Genomic DNA, 21,761 nt, shown 5'->3' on the forward strand with positions numbered 1-21,761 from the left:
GACTTCCTTAACTTTGACCAGGGAAAGCTGCACTTGCATGAGAGCGCCCTCTATTGGTGAAAACACTGAAAACGGTCAAGCCCTGGATTTAATGAGTTCATTAATTCAAGTAAACTAGATATGAACTTAGTGTAAACATATCTGCCATATTTACAGTGAACAATAAGAAATGTGCATTCTTGAAAATGAAATGATTCAGCAGCTTATTCAGTCTGGAATCTGGATAGGATAACTTAAAAAAAAAAAAAAAAACATTTTTTTTTTAATTAATCGATTCCAACGCATCGCGATACATCGACACATCGATGAATTGCACCCACCTCTAGTTGCATTGTAAATTGCCCTAGTACCGTATTGGCCCGAATATAAGACAGTGTTTTTTGCATTGAAATAAGACTGAAAAAGTGGGTCGTCTTACATTCGGGGTCTAGATGTTATACCCATTCACAACGCTAGATGGAGCCAGATATCTTTAAAGTATATGCTGAACTAAACTCCCCAGGCCAAAGCGAACCACTGTCACGAAGAAGAAAAATAAAAAATAGTATAAGAAAGAAAAGAGAAGAAAATAAGAGAAGAGATAACAGAAGATGGAGAAACGAGAAAAGAGGGTGGAAGATCGGCAGGTAAACCGGCAGCTGAGGAGAAGTTATGATGCAAACTTCAACATGATGATTTGAATGAGGCAAAATAACACGCTTTTTTTCTCCAATATATTATTATAATCATTTGTTTCAGATGTACTGTAATTATTTTCTGTATAAAAACTGAATTTGGTGTTAAAAAAGTATTTTTTCAAACTTGAGTCTTGGAAAAGAGGGGGTCGTCTTATAATCAGGGTCGTCTTATATTCGGGCCAATACGGTATGTACGAATTAAAACAGTAAAAAAAACAACTAAAAACAATAAAAAAAACAGATAATTAAAACAAACTACACCAGTTTAATCCTGGTTGTGATGACAGTGTTGTTCCTCCAATAGCCAGGATTTAAAATGTCTGGTGAAAGGTTTACGCTAGCGTCTGAAAAGGTTGAGCTGTTTTTGCAGGTGACAGACATTCATATAATCATGTACGTCTTCATAAGGCTCTTTTTTGGTTCTACTGCACAAATATTCACCAACAGCATTGATGTTCTGGTTGTTCTGGTTGTTCTGGCTGCTGATCAGCACAATATCTACAATGTTTTTGTGGCAGGGTGGAGGTGCAGCCAGCAGATTGGGCACAGGTGTGCCCAATCAACCTCTCCACCCTGCCTGGCTACATAAGAAGTGGCTGCACACCAGCAAGAGGTCTCTGCTGGGAGAAAGTTCTGCTGGTGCACGTGTGTGATTGAATAAAGAGTTCCTGCACTAAACCCTGTGTCCTCTGTCCTGTTGGTCGGCCCCAGTGGCAACGAGCTTGCTACAGTGGCGCCCAACGTGGGGCCCGACAGGATGGAGGAGGGATGCGGGGAGCAGACCCTGGAGGCGCTGGCACAGGTACTGGCAGACCTGGCAGCCCTGTTGCAGGGCCAGGGGGAGCAGCAGCTCGCAGCGCTGGAGGCGCTGGTGGCGCCGCAGCCAGCAGGCCGTGAGGCGGAGGCTGCAGGCTGCCAAGTGGCGGCTCCTGAGGCAGCCCTAGCGGCGGTGGGACCCGCAGCGCAACCCACGCCGGAGGTTCGTCACGGAGACGGAGGTCGCGGAGACGGACCAGCGGCCGGAGCAGTGCTGCGTCGGGGAGGGGGTGGTCCTGGACGCACCCCGGCCGCGGATGCCGTCTGGCCCGAGGCCGCCCTGGGCCCGGTTCCGAGAGCGGCCCTCTCGGCGGTCGGCCCGACGCCATCCGAACCTGGATGGCCTGGAGGTTCGGATGGCGGTCATTGCCTTCTTTTCCCGCGAGGGTGGGGAGTTAGTTATGCCGGATGGACCCCGGCCTGAGTTGGGCGATGGGGGTGTGTGGCAGGGTAGAGGTGCAGCCCCTCAGGTGATTGGGCACAGGTGGGCCCCATTACCTCTCCACCCTACATAAGGAGCAGCTGCACTCCAGCAAAGGGGTCTCTGCTGAAGGTGCTGGTGGATGTGTGTCTGCAGTGAAGGAGTGAATAAACGAGTTCCTGCACTAAACCCTGTGTCCTGTCGGTCAGCCCCAGTGGCAACGAGTTTGCTACAGTTTTGTTTTGGTTATCTTCCCGTGGAACCAGCTGCACGGACAGAAACGCGGTGAAATGAGGGTCAGACGGGGATGAACTGATAATACTGTTAATGCAACAGTTGAGAAGTTTGATTTGTGTGGTTCTTATTCAAAAGTGGAGTTTATACAATCAGAAACACCCAAATCAGAACTCCAAATGTGATCCCACTGGCTATTCCCGCCCTGGAAATCATTTACACTTTCACCCAGCGTCTGGAAAGAGTTGGAAGAAGCAAAGTGGGAACCGGCGGCACTTCCAGTCTGGAGTGGGAAGAGGGTGGGGGGGACGGGGCTCTGGGGGAGTCACTGGAAATGTACCTGAACCCAAACAACAGGAAACACTGGACACACACACACACACACACACACACACACACACACACACACACACACACACACACACACACACACACACACACACACACACACACACACACACACACACACACACACACACACACACACACACACACACACACACACACACACACACACACACACACACACACACACACACACACACACTCTGCAGGGCAGAGCCGGAAACTGACACAAAATAACAGGAAAACCCAAAAACTGCCTAGACGAGGCCGGAGTGGGTCGGGTTTGTAGACCCGGGGCTGGGGGGGGGCGGACGGGGGACCCGGGGGGAGGGGGGGTCTGGCCCGGGTCTGAGGGGAACCGGGGCTGGGGGGGGACCCGGGGACCCGGGGCTGATTCCTCAGCCTGCTCGGATACAAACACGATCAGCTGATGATCTTCACATGCTACGATAGCATAAAGGGCTATTGTTCCTTTACTGACGGCTCTTTTCCACTAGAACCCACTCAGCTCGGCTCCACTCTGGTTCTTCTCCACCAGGGTCTAACGTGCCGAGTACCGTGTTTTCTGCACTATAAAGCTAAACCTAAAAGCCTTTAATTTTCTCAAAAACTGGCAGTGCCTTATATATGATCATTACGGTAATTTCTGTTACTGTAGTCAGGGGGATTGTGGGTAATGTAGTCAGGGGGATTGTGGGTAATGTAGTCAGGGGGATTGTGGGAAATGTAGTTGGTGTCGCAGAAATAACGGCGCTAAAAACGTCAGGAATGGTCACAGACGTTCAAGACAACATAATAATGGCGACTTTGACAAGACGGAGCAAAGCTGGTTTTTATTTTGTTAATAAAGTTTGACATACGGTACTTTTCTTATTGTTTTTTTTTTGCATTTGCTGTAGGATTTTGTAGCATTTCCTGTAGCAGCTCCATCAGGTAGATACGTAACTCAACCCCAGACACTATAGTCGGTATTTTACCAGATATTTAGTTAGTGTAGCCTTATAATGCAGTGCGCCTTATATATGGAAAAGGTTTTAGAATACGTCATTCATTGAAGGTGCGCCTTATAGTGCAGAAAATACGGTAGATACTTTTTCTGTAACTATTCTACTGAGGTTCTAAACAGCTGAGTCGGGCTGTGACATCATCACACTCCAGGCCACCGATTGGTCGGGGGGTTGGAGTCAGACGTCTGAGTCAGGATGTGACATCAGAGAAAGAGACTCTGACGGAGATTCTGGTTCATTTTATTCCACCAGCAACGGCAGCAGAAGTATCAAAATATCCAAAATCAGGTCATTTCTTTCATCTAAAAACTTAGAGACAGTTATACATGCATTTATTTCATCCCCGTTAGATTACTGCAATTCACTTTTTTCATGCCTCACTCAGCAAAATCTAAATAAACTACAGTTAATTCAAAATGCAGCAGCCAGACTCATTACCCGGTCCAACAGGAGAGAACACGTCACACCAATTTTAAAGTCCCTTCACCGGCTCCCAGTCCGTTTTAGAGTGGATTTTAAAATTTTAATTATTACTTTTAAGGCTGGCTTCGTGGCGCTCGAAACCCGGGGACTGTTGAGGGGGGCTGATAAGAGTGGGGGGCCGAGGAAGGCGTTGAGTTGAGGGAGGTGTGGTTATCAGTAAGTGTGTGTGTAGCGGTAAGTCCGTGAACTTCGCTCAGAGCTGCTCTCAGCAAATGTCCTTGATGTTATCAGGCGGCTCGGTCAGTTCTGAAAACAGGGTCCGCAGGTGGTCGTGGGAGACGGGAGGGCTATTGGGGGAAGAGTCACCCTGTTTACATTCCACCAGGAAGATTGTGACCAGAGCGATCGGCCAAAACCATGATCAGCAATAATACAATTTTAATTATTACTTTTAAGGCTGGTATGGGGCTAGCTCCTGATTCCATAGCTGACCTTTGACCTCACCCTGGGATCCTCTGGTGGGTCATTCCTGGACATTCCTGGGTCTAACTTAAAGACCAAGGGTGACCGGGCCTTTTCTGTTTCAGCCCTCGCTGATGGAACGACCTGCCGGAGGAGATCAGGGAAATAACACACTGTCTTCTTTTGAGTCACTTTTAAAAACTCACTATTTTAGACTTGCGTTTAACTGACTGTGTTATTTGTCTGTTTTTATTATCTCTCAATTGTATCTTAATATTGTACTAATTGTTTGTTTCCTGTTTTTAATTGCATGTAAAGCACTTTGTGACTTGTTTTTGAAAAGCGCTTTATAAATAAAGGTATTATTATTATTATTATTATTATTATTATTATTATAAGTCTGTTTGGTGATCCAACTCTGAGGGTCAGATGTTCATAAACCTGGTGCTGAGGAGAGAATTAAAAAGGGATCTAGACGGAGATAAGGAACCATCAGGAGATCTGTCTCTTCATAGCTGCTCACGGCTCCAGCTGACTTTTCAGCAGCAGAGACAAACTAAAGAAAATTAAAAAGCGTCACTGCTTGAAGCTTCTCTCTCTCTCATTTTTAAACTTGATATTGATTAATGTTGAAGTACAATCTTGAAACGTTGAGAAGAGTCGAAATGTCGGGATTAAAAAGGAAAGGAAAAAGGAAGATCCTCCAGGTTCTCCATCTTTATCTATCATCTCCTCCAGGTTCTACATCTTTATCTATCATCTCCTCCAGGTTCTACATCTTTATCTATCATCTCCTCCATCTTTATCTATCATCTCCTCCAGGTTCTACATCTTTATCTATCATCTCCTCCATCTTTATCTATCATCTCCTCCAGGTTCTCCATCTTTATCTATCATCTCCTCCAGGTTCTACATCTTTATCTATCATCTCCTCCAGGTTCTCCATCTTTATCTATCATCTCCTCCATCTTTATCTATCATCTCCTCCATCTTTATCTATCATCTCCTCCAGGTTCTCCATCTTTATCTATCATCTCCTCCAGGTTCTACATCTTTATCTATCATCTCCTCCAGGTTCTCCATCTTTATCTATCATCTCCTCCAGGTTCTACATCTTTATCTATCATCTCCTCCATCTTTATCTATCATCTCCTCCATCTTTATCTATCATCTCCTCCAGGTTCTACATCTTTATCTATCATCTCCTCCAGGTTCTACATCTTTAGTGTTGTTCTCTTCTTCCTTTAGATACACAATCAAATATGTCTCAGCAGCTTCTCCAACCTCCTACTTCTGCTGCAGGTGAAGGATTGTAGTGGAAAAGAAACCAGGCCGAGTTGAGATGTGAAGAGTTGGTACTAGTGGAAAAGTGCCATTAGAGGTTATTGCTTCACATAAGAGCTGAAGCTAATGATGAAGCATCACATTTATCACCTTTACAGGTGTATTTCTGTCGTGTTACAGCACCGGCTAATGATCTGGTACCTGTGGCCTGCAGGTGTCTTGGTTTTTAATAAGTGTAGTAATTGTAAAAGTCATTTTCTCCATCTCCACGGATCCCACAACCATCAGGAAATCCAGCGATTTACGCCACTCCGTATGTGCTGGGTCAGATTAGACGGCGACGGCCACCGCGCTCGGGTTCTCCCCACAGGGTTTGACTGGTCAATGGGTGGTAATTAACTGGTCTAATTGATTTATCCTGTTTTCCTGTGGCTGACTCCGTCACACACACGCCTCCTCCTCCTCCTCCTCTTCCTCCTGAAACAGCACTAGCCCTTGTGGCTAAGCAGCTTAATACGGGTTGAGTTGATTAGATCAGTGCAGCAGCGTCTCCGATGGACAGCAGCTCTTTAACTCCCACTAATCTGAGCGTGGGCGCCAAGTGGAGGCTCGTCATGGCGGAGACGCGCGGGGAAACACCCGCCGCTTTGTCCCCAGAAATCAGCTGCAGTTTTCAGAGAAACGGCATCACGCTGAGACAAGAGAGTCCTGGAAATGTGGTAAACAAGTGGATCAGCAGGACGGAGGAAGGAGGGCGGACAACGAGGGCGGAATAGCCCAGATTTCTTTGAGATGATGCTATTATTCTGTGGGGCAGAAATCTGCCACAAGGGGGCGGCGGAGAGAGAGGAGGTGGATGCAGGGGGGCCGGAGCAGAATAGAATAGAAGACTTTATTGATCTCCCAGAGGAGAAATTAAATCGTGCAGCAGCCAAACACACACGCTCAACGGTTTATATAAAAAATGTAAATAGAAATAACCAATAAATAGTTAAATAATAAAAAAAGAGTAGTGATGCACCGAAATGAAAATTTGTGGCCGAAACCGCAACTAATAATAAACCGAATACCGAACATGGTTCTTCAGCAGTTTTTCATTTATTTTGCCAATTTTTTCACCATTGCATAAATCAAATACATTTGATTTAGGCTTTTCAAAGAAAAAAAACTTTTACAAAATTACAAGGTAGAAAATATCTATTTAACGTAAAAAACTGAACATGTTTTAATTTCCAGCATTATGTTGTTTTGGTTCCACCTCCTGGTGAATGTTGGTAAAATTCTTACGTGGTTACTATTTGGTTGGCCAACGATTTATGTTTGTGGTGCAACAGTTACGGAGCGGCCAGTCTATTTCCTTATTTTACAACGCCGTTATTAATTGTTCGTTTTTTTTCCCACTTATTCCACCGAAAGTGTTTTTTTGCCATTTTCGGCCGAACAATTTCGGTTACCCAACAATCGGTGTATCACTAAAAAAGAGCAATATAAAATGTAGAAAAATGAGTAATATACAAGAGGAAAAAATAGTAAACACAAAAAAAACGGATAAAAAAACCCCAAAAAAACCAAACTGCTAATATTTACACGAACCAGAAGCAGCGCCGTGTGTGGAGCCGTCCGTGTGAGCAGGGGGATACGAGACCACAGCTGAACTCTTATGTAACCCAGAACGGGAGGACAGCTCCTCTCCTGAGACGTGTTAGTAATTCATGACAAAAATCATCCACGAGCCCCGAAAAAAAACAGCGTCTGGTCGCCGGAGTACGAAGGAAACACATCAGGGAAGGAAGTGAATCCACGACGACATCCACGTCAAAATAATCAATCAAGCCAATGTCAAACAGGCCGATAATGAGAATGTCTCTGTGACTTTATGAGAAGAAAGAAGAAAAGTGATAGCTATACAGGACTGTCTCAGAAAATTAGAATATTGTGATAAAGTTCTTTATTTTCTGTAATGCAATTAAAAAAACAAAAAAGTCATACATTCTGGATTCATTACAAATCAACTGAAATATTGCAAGCCTTTTATTATTTTAATATTGCTGATTATGGCTTAGGAGTTTAAGATTAAGATTCCCAGAATATTCAAATTTTTTGAGATAGGATATTTCAGAATCAGAATCAGAAAAAGCTTTATTGCCAAGTCAGACATAAATCAGACGAGAGAACTATTAACGAGTGCACCATTAATACGGACGCCATTTTTTAGAGGAAGGATGACACTGGGATGGAGGAGGAGGAAAAAAAAGGCATCTTCACACTGTGTATTAATACCTAGTGTCAAGGTGCAAAAAAACACAGCCCAGTACATCCAAGTGATCGCCGCGGCTTCGTGGCGCTCGAAACCCGGAGACTGTTGGGGGGGCTGATAAGAGGGGGGGGCCGAGGAAGGCGTTGAGTTGAGGGAGGTGTGGTTATCAGTAAGTGTGTGTAGCGGTAAGTCCGTGAACTTCTCTCAGAGCTGCTCTCAGCCAATGTCCTTGATGTTATCAGACGGCTCGGTCAGTTCTGAAACAGGTCCACAGATGTTCCTGAGAGGGGAGGGCTAGTGGGGGCAGAGTGCCTTGTTTACATTCCACCAGAGAGATTGTGACCAGAGCGATCGGCCAAAACCGCCCTGTCAAGGCCAGATTATAGAATCAACAATTATATTGCAAACCAGGCAGCCTCAGTAATTTTCCGTCTGCCTTAAGTCTCTGGTTCATCAATGGCGACTCCAATCAGACGAATTTGTGATCAATTTCCACCAAGCCGAACTTCCAACTTCTCCAAGGTCTTCTCCATCTTGCCAATGAGCTCAAAGACGCCGCCAGCCTGCAATTCTGTCCGAGAATCGCATCCAAGTTACGGTTTTGCTCCCCCAGCGTTAAAGTCTGAGTGTTGATCACCTTGCTTGATCCTTCAGCCACGTCCGGCAGCTCTGAAAGAGCCAAAACAGCTGTCGACGACTTACGCGTTTGTCGGTAGACCAGGAATCCCCCTACTCCAATTAGAAGAAATCCTGCTATCATGAATCCAATTATGAAGCGTCTTCAACGTCCTCAACAGACAGAATCTTGAGGCACAAAGGTTTCCAGTTTTTGTAGGAATCCATTGTGTATCCAGCTTAAAATGTCCCATCGGGGCAGGAGGGCTCCCTTACCCCCTGACTTCTTGTCGCAAAAATTTGGTCAATTGTGCTGAGAGACCAGTTAATCAATTCCATGATTGTAGAGTTTCGGAGGAGTGAAAAGGAGAGACTCTGAAGACAAGACAGGACAAAAGCAGTAGCAGGGCAGATGGATAAGGGAGAGGAGCAGAAAAAGCGTCCGCCTTCGTCAAGAGCCGGAAAAAGAAAGAAATTTGAGTTTCCTTAAGCTGTAAGCCATGATCAGCAATAATAAAATAATAAAAGGCTTGCAATATTTCAGTTTATTTGTAATGAATCCAGAATGTATGACATTTTTGTTTTTGTGATTGCATTACAGAAAATCACAATATTCTAATTTTTTGAGACAGTCCTGTATACAAATATGGAAATAAATATAGATTTAAAGATTGGAGGGTTAACAAAACTAACAAAATAGCATAATGAAAGCATCTTAAATCAATAGCGCATATACGGATCAGTCGGTTCAATCTGGGTTTTTTCATATCGGTACATTTTAGCTCCGAGTTCAGAAGAGTTGGATGGAAACCTGAAGATTAAACTTCTTCCTCCCACACAATTACAGTCATCAAATGTCAGAATAACCACCCGTGGCTGAAGTGTCTTTTCATGAAACAGAACTACCGCTCAACGTGGATAACGTAAAGTTTCCACGAGGCCGTTTCAGGACACACGACGGCACAGACGCAGCGTCAGGCCGGAGCCGGACAGACAGACAGACAGACAGACAGACAGACAGACAGACAGACAGACAGACAGACAGACAGACAGACAGACAGACAGACAGACAGACAGACAGACAGACAGACAGACAGACAGACAGACAGACAGACAGACAGACAGACAGACAGACAGGGCTGAAGCTTTCACTGGTGCTGATGAGGAGACAGAAAAAAGTCTATTAAAAAGCTTCCTGCCATCAAGATGTTACAGACTCAGAAAAGCTGAGCAGATTTATGGCTGATCTCTGCACGTAAAGACCTCGCGCTCCCGGGATCGTAAACCCGGGAGTCGTCACAGGAGGAACAGTGGGGGCCGAGGTTCGGCCCGTACGCCGTACTGCACATCTCCACTGAAGATCACGTCTCCAGAAAAAAACATACCGGATTTTCGGGACTATAATAATAATAATAATGACTTGGATTTATATAGCGCCCTTCAAGGCACCCAGAGCGCTTTACAGAAATCATTATTCATTCATTCACATTCTCTCCGGTGGTGGTAAACTACATTGTAGCCACAGCTGCCCTGGGGCAGACTGACGGAAGCGTGGCTGCCATATCACGCCTAACGGCCCCTCCGACCACCACCAACATTCATACACATTCAAACACATTCACACGGGGCAAGGTGGGTAAGGTGTCTTGCCCAAGGACACTACGACAGCAAACTGGGACAGAGCGGGATTCGAACCGCCGACCTTCCGATCATTGGACGACCCGCTCTACCACCTGAGCTACTGCCGCCCCAGACGTACCTTTGTATAAGCTGCTGGTTGAAAACCTATGGAAAAAGTAGCGGCTTATAGTCCAGAAAATACTGTAATTTCAGTCCAGTTCTTGTAAGTTTTTTTTTTATAATTTAAAAAGTCAAACGTACTTTCTGCAATACAATTAAATATTAAAAACAAAGAAAGCATGACATAACTGAGCAATCCTCCATCAGGAAGCTTTTTATAACTTTAAAGTCAAACATCAAACTTCAACACTCCATTTGAAGGTTTTTAACGGCTTTCTGCTTTTCACGCTCGGCTTTCCCGTCTCATTTCGTTTGTCTCCTGTCTCGTTACGTCTCTGAATTACTCCGGCTTCAAAGAGGGAGACGCCGCTCAGATCTGACCTCTCCGGCGGTGACGGAGACGACGGCACGACGATTACAGCCCGAAGACTGGAGGAGAATTCACACCGTCTGAAGTCGACGCAGACGGGGGAACGATAGCACCGTCACACACCCGAGTGTGCTTTTCAACACAACTCACACACACTTCTCAGGCCGTACAGTCGTCTCTAAGGATGGGAATCGAGAACCGGTTCTTGTTGAGAACCGGTTCCCAGTGTTTCAATTCCTTGGAATCGTTTGCCTTTTTTGCAAACGATTCCCTTATCGATTCCAGTGGGAGCAAATCACGTCACCAAGCACGTTGCGCAACGTGCGCATTCGCGCCCAGCAGGAAAACACGGGGACAAAGTGGCATAAACGCTCTAAAGTTTGGTTACATTTTACCATAAAGGATGAAAACAGGGCGACAATTCTTGCAATGTGGACATTTCAACAACGGGGGGAAACTGTTAGGACTCAGCCGGCTGATCCGCTGGGAGTGCGGAGTCAGCCGGCGTGTGGTAAGAATGATTTATGGTTCCGCGTTACACCAACGCAGAGCATACGGCATAGGGTACGCGTCGACACGCACCGTACGGCGTACGCTACGCCGTAGGCTCTGCGTAATTCATGCTTTAGAAGAGCTGCGCGCTCGGCCACGCGGACGTGCCGGGCGCTCCGGAGCTCCTGACACAGCTGCAGCTCGTCAGCTCATCTATGGGAGAAGTTAAAGAGCTTCTACCGCTAGATTCTCCTTTCATCAAGGCAGGGAAGAGAATCAGGCCAGAATAGATGAATGTTACCAGCAGTGACTTTAAATCGTCTCTGGGAACAATGATTGTCATGTAAAGCTTGTGGTGTTGAACATGTTACTGGACATTCTTGTGTAATTGCCACAAAATAATTAGTTGTATTTAGTTAATTTCTACAGAAGAATATTTATTTTATTATTTTATATTAAATACATATTTCATATTACAAATAATTTAGTGGGGACCCCCTGGCACCATGGAGGATCCCAATGCTGGGGGCGTCTTAAGACCTCACTTATATTTTTTTGTTCAAAGATATAAAACAAAGATACAAATTTAGATACCATTTTTGATACTAAAATTGTTTGTTCTCCTTTTTGCTAAATGAGAATCGATAAAGAATTGAATCGTTCGGCAGGATCTCTCTGGATCTCTGCAGGATCTATCTGAATCTCTGCTGGATCTCTGCAGGATCTCTCTGAATCTCTGCAGGATCTTTCTGGATCTCTGCAGGATCTCTCTGGATCTCTGCAGGATCTCTGCAGGATCTCTGCAGGATCTCTCCGGATCTCTGCAGGATCTCTCTGGATCTCTCTGGATCTCTCTGGTACTCACGGCATCAGGCTCAGCTTCCCTCCAGACTTCACTCCTTCCCTCTTCTGGACATAGTTGGCTGGAATGGTTCCCTCTCTGCCCACCGTGTTCCTCGCTCGGTACCAGTTCGGATCCTGAAACCGTCAAAACGGGACACGTTTTAAGTTTATTTTAGACGGGACAATGCATATTCATGAACACTACATTAATCAGTGTAAATACACCAGGTTTTAGCAGAAATTATAGTTTCCACCCGCTAGTCCCCACAGAAAACAAACTATTCAGTCAAACAAGGGAACAAACGTAAAACATACATAGTAGCAAAACAGATTTAGCAGCATTTAAAAGCAGGATGGATTGTATCTAAAATGACTTCAGTCTAAAGTGACTTGAGCTAAAAAATGCATATTACGATAATGAAATACCAGCGATGGTAATATTATGGTACTGAGAATATCCAAGTTGTGTCACATACAGTACAAAGTGTGTGTTGCATTGTAAATTGCCGTAGTATGTACGAATTAAAACAATAAAAAACAGATAATTAACATTAAAACAAACCACCAGTTTAATCCTGGTTTTGATGACAGTGTTGTTCCTCCAATAGCCAGGATTTAAAAAAGGTGAAAGGTTTACGCTAGCGCTAGCAGGTGACAGACATTCATATAATCATGTACGTCTTCATAAGGCTCTTTTTTGGTTCTACTGCACAAATATTCACTAACAGCATAGATGTTCTGGTTGTTCTGGTTGTTCTGGTTGTTCTGCTTGTTCTGGCTGCTGATCAGCACAATATCTACTATGTTTTGTCTGTTGGCATCGCCTTTTACCTAGAAGCTCCAGGCCCCGGCTCACAGGGCTGCTGGAGAAGATACCCAGACACGCCAGGATGGGAATTTTACATTCTAGAGCAGGGGTGTCAAACTCATTTTGCTTGGCGGGCCGGATTTTACCAGTTTTTTTCTCGCGGGCCGCACGCTCAAAATAACAAAAACGGTGCGGAAAATGTTTTCTCTAATTCTTTTTTTTTTTTACTATTGTTATCTAATCCAATATCAGTTTAGTTAATTTGAAAGGAAATATGCACTTTGTTTACACTCTAATTATGTAAAATATATTTCTTCAGGATCTTTTCTTGAAATTTCTCGTTTTTTTTCAAATTATGTAAGATACTTTTAATATCATTTTACAAAGATAAACAGAAACAAGTATGTTTTTTTTATATTTCGCTTTTTTATAGGAAATTTAATTAAAAGCAAAATCTTTCTTATTACATCCGAGAGTGTTTCTTTGTGATTTAGAGATTTTTCCAGTACAATTAAGTGTATTTATTTTTAAAAATTGGCGCGGATATTTACGCCAGTGTGCCGAAAAAGTCAGCACTTCTTTTTTAACTGTTTTACTTTGTCACTATCCTCGTGTTCAAAACTGAAATTCTCTGAATAAAAATCTTCTATCATCTTTTTTAGCAGTGATATTTTTCCTGTGAAGATATATAATAGTAGTCAGTTAATAAAAATAAACGGCCGTCTACAAAGAAATAAAATCGGCAAATGCATTCTAAAAAACTAAAAAAATGTCAAACTGCTGCATCTGCTGCACATCTGCTTTGATTTGTAGAAGAAATATATTATCGGATATGCTGCGATTCATGGCAATTATTTATGCCTTTCTTTTTAGTAAATTAACATTTGACACCCCTGTTCTAGAGAGATAGTCGTTTATGAACCCTGGAACTCTGGAGAAGCTGTTTTATTTAGGTGTACGTGTTCGCACACTTTCTTCTAGACTAAAAAAACTCAAAATTCAGAACCTGATCTTTGATCTTGAGTGAACTCTCTCTGAGATGTAAATACTTTAATAGCTAAACTTTCCTGAGAGGTGATGAGTGCATGAGGACGTGAGCTGTGAGAGTTTCTCCTCCTCTCTTACCCTGGTGACTCCGATGATGGTCAGCACGTCTCCTTTACAGAAGGGCAGGTCCTGTTCGTTGGCGGTCTGGAAGTTGTATTTGGCCACGCACTCGGTGCCAGTCGACCACGGCGCCTACGACACAAGAAAGTGTGAGATAAATGAGATAAATGAGATAAATACCCCAGATCTCTGCTGGTCCTGGGTAGTTTGTGAAACTACACTGAAAAAACTCAAAATCTTACCAGGAATATTTGTCTTATTTCTAGTTAAAATGTCTCATTTTTAGTCAAAAAAAAATCTCATTCCACTTAAAACAAGATTCATCACTGGAAAAAAACAACAATTTTCACCTGTTTCAAGTAGATTTTCACTTGAAATAAGTAGGAAAATCTGCTAGTTGAACAATGTAATGAGAAGATAAATCTTGTCCCACTGGCAGATTTTTCTACTTATTTCAAGTGAAAATCTACTTGAAACAAGTGAAAACTGTCAAATAAGTTATTTCTCTGGTAATGAGTCTTGTTTTAAGTGTATCCCGACATTTCAACTTTTTTCTCAAAATTTCAACTTTTCTCTCGACATTTCAACTTTTTTCTCAACATTTTTCTCAAAATTTCTAGAAAAAAAAAGTCTAAATGTCGAGAAAAAAGTCAAGAAAAAAAGTCTAAATGTCGTTGGAAAAAAAAACAAAACAATTTTCACCTGTTTCAAAGTAGATTTTCACTTAAAATACATAGAAAGATTTTTTTTGCTTGTAATAAGAAGATAAATCTTGTCCCACTGGAAGATTTTTCTACTTATTTCAAGTGAAAATTTACTTGAAAAAAGGTGAAAATTGTCAAATAAGTTTTTTTTCTGGTAATTACTGGTAAGATTTTGAGTTTTTGCAGTGTGTTTGAGCTGATCATTCTCCCCGGTGACAGTAAAGCTGTCCTGAAGTTAGTTGACCTCGAGTTCCCCCCGTCCCCCGCCCTAACCATCCATCATGTGATGATAAAATAACATGGATCAGATGAAATGACATGACGCTCTAAAGCAGAGAGATCATGAGACACCAGTGACCCTCACGATGATGTGGAGGATCTCGGTGACCTGCAGCTTTGCAGGGATGGGTTTTTCCTGGTGCGTTCCTTCAACGCTCCACTGGGACCTGGACAGTTTGGAACCCGGGGTCAAAGCTTGAAGCTCGGCATCATGTTTCGTTTCTGTGCACCTCCCGTGATGATCAGGACACACGGTTTTGGGGAGAGTCGTCAGCATGTGAGGGCAGGGAGGAATCAGACCGAGAATGGAGGGAATAAGCATGACGTCACGGATGAGACTTCACAGCAGGTTACGCCCTCTGAGTGTCAGAAAGACTGAGTGTCAGAAAGACTGAGTGTCAGAAAGACTGAGTGTCAGAAAGACTGAGTGTCAGAAAGACTGAGTGTCAGAAAGACTGAGTGTCAGAAAGACTGAGTGTCAGCGTAAACTTTCAGTTTGAGCAACTGGAAAACATCTAAAATGGGAAAGAGCTGTTGTGCGATCGACTGTACTCATAGATATAGCGAGTTATCGTTTTACAGACTGCCCAAAAATAAGTTCAAGAGAGACAAATGGATCACTGCAATTCTCAGAAACAACTGGATTCCAGGCACCGAAACGTGGTTTACTGGTTCCCATTTTGTATCAGGTAATGTTGGATTTTTGGGTAGCTAACGTTAAACGGTCAAATCATAAAGTTCGGTGTCCTCATCACTTTAATTTCTACAACAAATCCTGCCTTGAAGTCGGACCAAGCGTCAAGACTTTTGTATCTTCAAGCTTTGCTTCGTGTATTTCCCCGGCGTAGAAATTAAGTACATATAAATATCAGGAAACTGGATTCGTGGCCAAATATTAATGTCCATGGACCACTGGTTCTTGGTAACTGTACCAAATATTAATGTCCATGGACCACTGGTTCTTGGTAACTGTACCAAATATTAATGTCCATGGACCACTGGTTCTTGGTAACTGTACCAAATATTAATGTCCATGGACCACTGGTTCTTGGGGTAACTGTACCAAATATTAATGTCCATGGACCACTGGTTCTTGGTAACTGTACCAAATATTAATGTCCATGGACCACTGGTTCTTGGGGTAACTGTACCAAATATTAATGTCCATGGACCACTGGTTCTTGGGGTAACTGTACCAAATATTAATGTCCATGGACCACTGGTTCTTGGGGTAACTGTACCAAATATTAATGTCCATGGACCACTGGTTCTTGGGGTAACTGTACCAAATATTAATGTCCATGGACCACTGGTTCTTGGTAACTGTACCAAATATTAATGTCCATGGACCACTGGTTCTTGGTAACTGTACCAAATATTAATGTCCATGAACCACTGGTTCTTGGTAACTGTACCAAATATTAATGTCCATGGACCACTGGTTCTTGGTAACTGTACCAAATATTAATGTCCATGGACCACTGGTTCTTGGTAACTGTACCAAATATTAATGTCCATGGACCACTGGTTCTTGGTAACTGTACCAAATATTAATGTCCATGGACCACTGGTTCTTGGTAACTGTACCAAATATTAATGTCCATGGACCACTGGTTCTTGGTAACTGTACCAAATATTAATGTCCATGGACCACTGGTTCTTGGTAACTGTACCAAATATTAATGTCCATGGACCACTGGTTCTTGGTAACTGTACCAAATATTAATGTCCATGGACCACTGGTTCTTGGGGTAACTGTACCAAATATTAATGTCCATGGACCACTGGTTCTTGGTAACTGTACCAAATATTAATGTCCATGGACCACTGGTTCTTGGTAACTGTACCAAATATTAATGTCCATGGACCACTGGTTCTTGGTAACTGTACCAAATATTAATGTCCATGGACCACTGGTTCTTGGGGTAACTGTACCAAATATTAATGTCCATGGACCACTGGTTCTTGGGGTAACTGTACCAAATATTAATGTCCATGGACCACTGGTTCTTGGTAACTGTACCAAATATTAATGTCCATGAACCACTGGTTCTTGGTAACTGTACCAAATATTAATGTCCATGGACCACTGGTTCTTGGTAACTGTACCAAATATTAATGTCCATGGACCACTGGTTCTTGGTAACTGTACCAAATATTAATGTCCATGGACCACTGGTTCTTGGTAACTGTACCAAATATTAATGTCCATGGACCACTGGTTCTTGGTAACTGTACCAAATATTAATGTCCATGGACCACTGGTTCTTGGTAACTGTACCAAATATTAATGTCCATGGACCACTGGTTCTTGGTAACTGTACCAAATATTAATGTCCATGGACCACTGGTTCTTGGTAACTGTACCAAATATTAATGTCCATGGACCACTGGTTCTTGGGGTAACTGTACGGGTCACTGTCAAGTCCAACTGCCTTTAATTTAAGCCGATAATCAACTGTTATCCCGTCTTCTCCACTAGTTGCAGCTGTTTTTCCTCTATAGAGGAGAATAGAGGGGCTGCAGAGATGTGGCGAACTGACTGCGTAAATGTGTCTGTATGCATGTTTTCATTTTAGTAACCTAAACTACCGTTTGATCAGGCATCCTGGCATCCACGCTACCTGATTCACCCGGACTACACGTGATCATCACCCGAAGACGAGCGTCAGACGAGCGTCAGCGGCGAGGAACGATGTGGTGATGGAGCAGAAATCTCTGCTGACCTTGTCCGTAGTGTCAGCCGTTACGCAGTTAAAATCCACTTTTAATAAACACTGCCTACGAGTGCAGCCAGAGAAATCTGCAGCAAAGATTCATTCCAGCAGTTTTCACTCATGTGCCAACGTCCACTGGGCATGGGTGGCTGTTTGATAAGTTTATACGGGTGTGGATGGATCCAACCTGCTTGTTTTAGTCTTTAATACTGTATCATCTGATAGTGTGTGCATTGTGTCTTTATGAATATAATAGGAAGTAGTCACTAAAGAAGGTGCTCTTTAAGGCTATTGCATCATCTTTTGTTGCATACACACACTCCAATAATCAAATCAAGTGCAACATTCCCATGAGCCTTTGCAACCCGACTGAAAAACTGCAGTTTCAGATTTATAATCAGCATTAGAGTTCTTGGCGGATGTTTTTCCACCATGGGGAGGATTTCTAAACGGCCTTGTATCTTTTGAAGGGGTCAGTTTAAAGAGCATGGTGGCGACGCCAAAGCTGCTCGTCCTGCTGACGTGAGAGGAACAAAGCTCGGCACCGGCTGGGGTAAATGAAGGAGAAGAAAAGGTTTTCCAGTAGCGTTTCATACCGTACTGTTTTCAGAAAAGTGTGGCTCATATAATGTATTTCTTCACTGAAGTGTAGCATATGTTGAGCTGGTAGATGATGCTGACATGATGCTGTATGCTAAAGCCAACATGCTTGTCAGGAGGTTTCACTACTGCTCGTCTGAGGTTAAGGTCAATCTGTTTAGAGCATACTGCACCCCTGTATATACAGCCCCCTTATGGGTGAAATACACTAAAGAGAGTATGAGAAGCTCCAGGTGGCCTATAATGATGCACTCAGGATCCTGATGAAAGTTCCTAGGGGTGGCAGCGCTAGTGGGCTTTTTAAGGACCAGGGGCCTCATCTATAAAGCTTGCTTGCGCAGAAAAAGCGCCTGAAAGTTGCGGAAGCCACCTTCTACGCAAATCCTCGGATCTAAAAAGAAAAAAATAACCGAAAAATCTGCGTATCTTTACGGCAACCCTGACCCTCCCGTAAGAATTGACTTAAGACACGGGGAACTGGCGACGCAGGCTGTGAGGTGGTGAAATGAAGCCAGATTCATGTCATACTCTTAATAATGTCATCACATATCACAACATATATCAGACTTAAAATAATAAAATAAAATAAAATAGCGCTGATCGTGTCCTCTGTGTGTGAAGCTCAGTCAGTCAGGACTCTGGTGGAGCAGACGGGGGCGGCCGCTCCGAGCCCACTACTCCACGCCGAAGAGGAAAAAAGAAAGTGTTCTGATTAAAATAAGGAAAGTTGGACTATATAACAATGGTGTTCATAAGGATAAAGTTTTCAAAAAAATAAAAATTAAAGTAATAGTCTCTTCTCTCCGTGTGTATCTGCCTGTCATGCACGGGTACGTGCGCGCATGTTGTGTTTACTTTTAAGCCTGAATTATGGTTCTGCGTCACACCAACGCAGAGCCTACGCCGTAGGGTGCGCGTTGCCGCGTACCCTACGGCGTAGGCTCTGCGTTGGTGACGCAGAACCATAAATCAGCTTAGAGCAGCTCTGAGGGGAGGAGGGGGAGCTGGTCCCGTCCCGTCTTCCCATCGAGAGTCTTGATGATTTGCAATCACAGGTTGAGCCTACCGTAAAAAGTGGGGGGGACAAAAACGTGATTTTGAAAAGACGGGGGGACATGTCCCCCCCTGTAGCGCCGGGGAACTCACGTTGTTTAGCGCAGCAACGGCGTTCTGCTACCCCCTCGCTTTATTTTATCCACTATTTATATACTTTTTCTACTTGTACTGTGACCACCAGATAATGTGGTTTTCCTGTCCTCCACCTCATCCTCAACATTTCGATCTCAGATCTCAGTGAAATTTAGTGGCTGGATACTTCTCATTCATCCTGAAGCCAAACAGGCTGCAGGAAGCTGCTGCGCATGCTCAGCAGGCTCATCCATATGCAAAAACACACCATTTATGGTATGGAGTGGGCGTGTAGAGGGAGGGATATGAGGCGGATTCAGCTGCGCAACCTTCCAGCTGGACCGTGATTTATGAAGCGAACATTGCTTGCAAGTGTGCGTGCACGCGGTTTTATAGATCCAGATATTTTTTTGCGCCCGGCATTTTCGGCTTTTGAGTGTACGTGCACTTTTAGTATGACTCCTACGCACTCCATTTTAAATGAGGCCCCTGCTCTTCCCTCCTTTCAAGCCTTGCTGAGAATACACATGTATAAGATTAAGGGTCGCTTACATGCATCACAGAATGATATTGTAATAGCACTGATTAACCCTCGCTACAGCTCGGTTCGCTACCAATCGCACATGTGGAAACATTGGTACGCATGCCTTTTATAGTTTTTATTGCTTTTATTTATTTTAATGGTGCTTTTATTTGTTAGCTCTATGTGTATTTATATTATCATGAATCATTGTCTTTGTTGTATTGTATGTTTCCTTTACCCTCTTTCCCTGCTGACTACGGTCGATAATAAAGATGATTGATTGATATAGTCCAGCTACTAACCTGTCATTCACTGTTTGGACCAATCGAGTTTGAACAAGTGACAGAGTAACTTAAACCATCTAACCTTTACCAATCTGCTGCCCAGTGATATCTCTGTAGGAAGGGTTTTTCTTTTACACAAGAAATTATATTAAATGTTAGTGCTGGGCGGTACCGGTTCATACCGAATACCGGTGTTTATTTTTCTTATGATATGAATTTTTCATATACCGTAATACCGGTGAGTATGTACAGTAGCTAGACAACGTTGGGAACGTAGCGCCGCTGGACAGTGTTTGTGAGGGGACTGTTTAGCAGCAGTGATGCACTGATTGTTCGGTAACCGGAATTGTTTGGCCGAAAATGACAAAAAAACACTTTCGGAGTTCGGTGGAATAAGTGGGAAAAACCCGAACAATTAATAACGACGTTGTAAAATAAGGAAATAGACTGGCCGGTCCCGTAACGGTTGCACCACAAACATAAATCGTTGGCCAACCAAAAAGTAACCACATAAGAATTTTACAAACATTCACCAGGAGGTGGAACCAAAACAACATAATGCTGGAAATCAAAACATGTTCAGTTTTTTATGTTCAATAAATATTTTCAACCTTGTAATTTTGTAAAAGATTTTTTTCTTTGAAAAGCCTAAATCAAATGTATTTGATTTATGCATCCTCCTCATGACAGTAAAATAGGCCATTTTAAGCCAATTTACTGCAGCAATTCCTTTCCAAATCATTAGAAAATGTGGTTAACACCCAGTTGTGCATGAAAAAAAAAAAAAAATACTGTGATATACCGTGAAACCGATGTAATTTTGAAAAATACCGTGATATACATTTTTGGTCATACCGCCCAGCACTATTAAATGTTCTTTAAAAGTTGTACATGCACTCGTATCCCAAACTTTCACAGAACTTTCCGGTATCCCAAAGCAGCTTTTAATGTGTAGTAATTCCTGTCTACGAGGCGGCGGTGAGAGCCGGGGCCGCACACTGGCTGCTCCGTTAATGAGTGAAAGAGCTGGAGACGAAGCTCAACACAAAGCTCTGGCTGTCAAACGTTAACTCCAGTTAGATCACGACCGCTCCAACACCAGCCATGAAACGCCGCGGGACCGGAGTTTCCCACAGACTGACTGGGTGAACGACCACCAGACGACGGCTGTGGTTTTATTTCTCTGCCGTTCCCATCCACCGTCAGGCTGACGACATGTGAAATGAAGCGTCGGAGGAATGTAATGACACGCTGCGTAAATGTATATATTTAATGGGTGTAAATGCAGATGACAAAAACAGTTTTTTTTTTTTTTCTTAGTCACATTAAATCAGGCGGTACATAAGTGCTTTATAATCAACATAGTTTGATGGTGGGAACCAAAGATTAGTCTCAATAACTCATTACGTGACCAAATGTGAAATATGATCACAATTTCTCCGGCTGCTGAAGAGAAGAAGAGTGTTCTTGGAGAAGATGCCGTCACAGAAAAAGTTATTCCTCCTCCCAATTTGTTCCCATACGAAGGTGAAAGACAAACTTCAGCAAATCCCCTCAAGATTTTCAAGACATATCAGGTACATCAGAATTGAATAAATAAACATCACGACTCCCATCACAGTTGC

At 43.3% G+C, this 21,761-nt stretch overlaps 1 protein-coding gene across 1 annotated transcript in view; it reads right to left on the reverse strand.

The window, feature by feature from the left end:
• LOC133418341 (tyrosine-protein kinase CSK) overlaps positions 1-21,761 on the reverse strand; it is a 112,650-nt gene that overhangs the window by 33,100 nt on the left and 57,789 nt on the right. The window contains exons 3-4 of the mRNA XM_061706936.1: positions 13,920-14,033; positions 12,009-12,121 (exon numbers count right to left, since the gene is read on the reverse strand). Coding sequence (XP_061562920.1) covers positions 12,009-12,121; positions 13,920-14,033 — 227 coding nt within the window. The remainder of the gene's footprint in view (positions 1-12,008; positions 12,122-13,919; positions 14,034-21,761) is intronic.

The sequence above is a fragment of the Cololabis saira genome, chromosome 2, assembly GCF_033807715.1.
Source record: "Cololabis saira isolate AMF1-May2022 chromosome 2, fColSai1.1, whole genome shotgun sequence".
NCBI classification, from domain to species: Eukaryota; Metazoa; Chordata; class Actinopteri; order Beloniformes; family Belonidae; genus Cololabis; species Cololabis saira.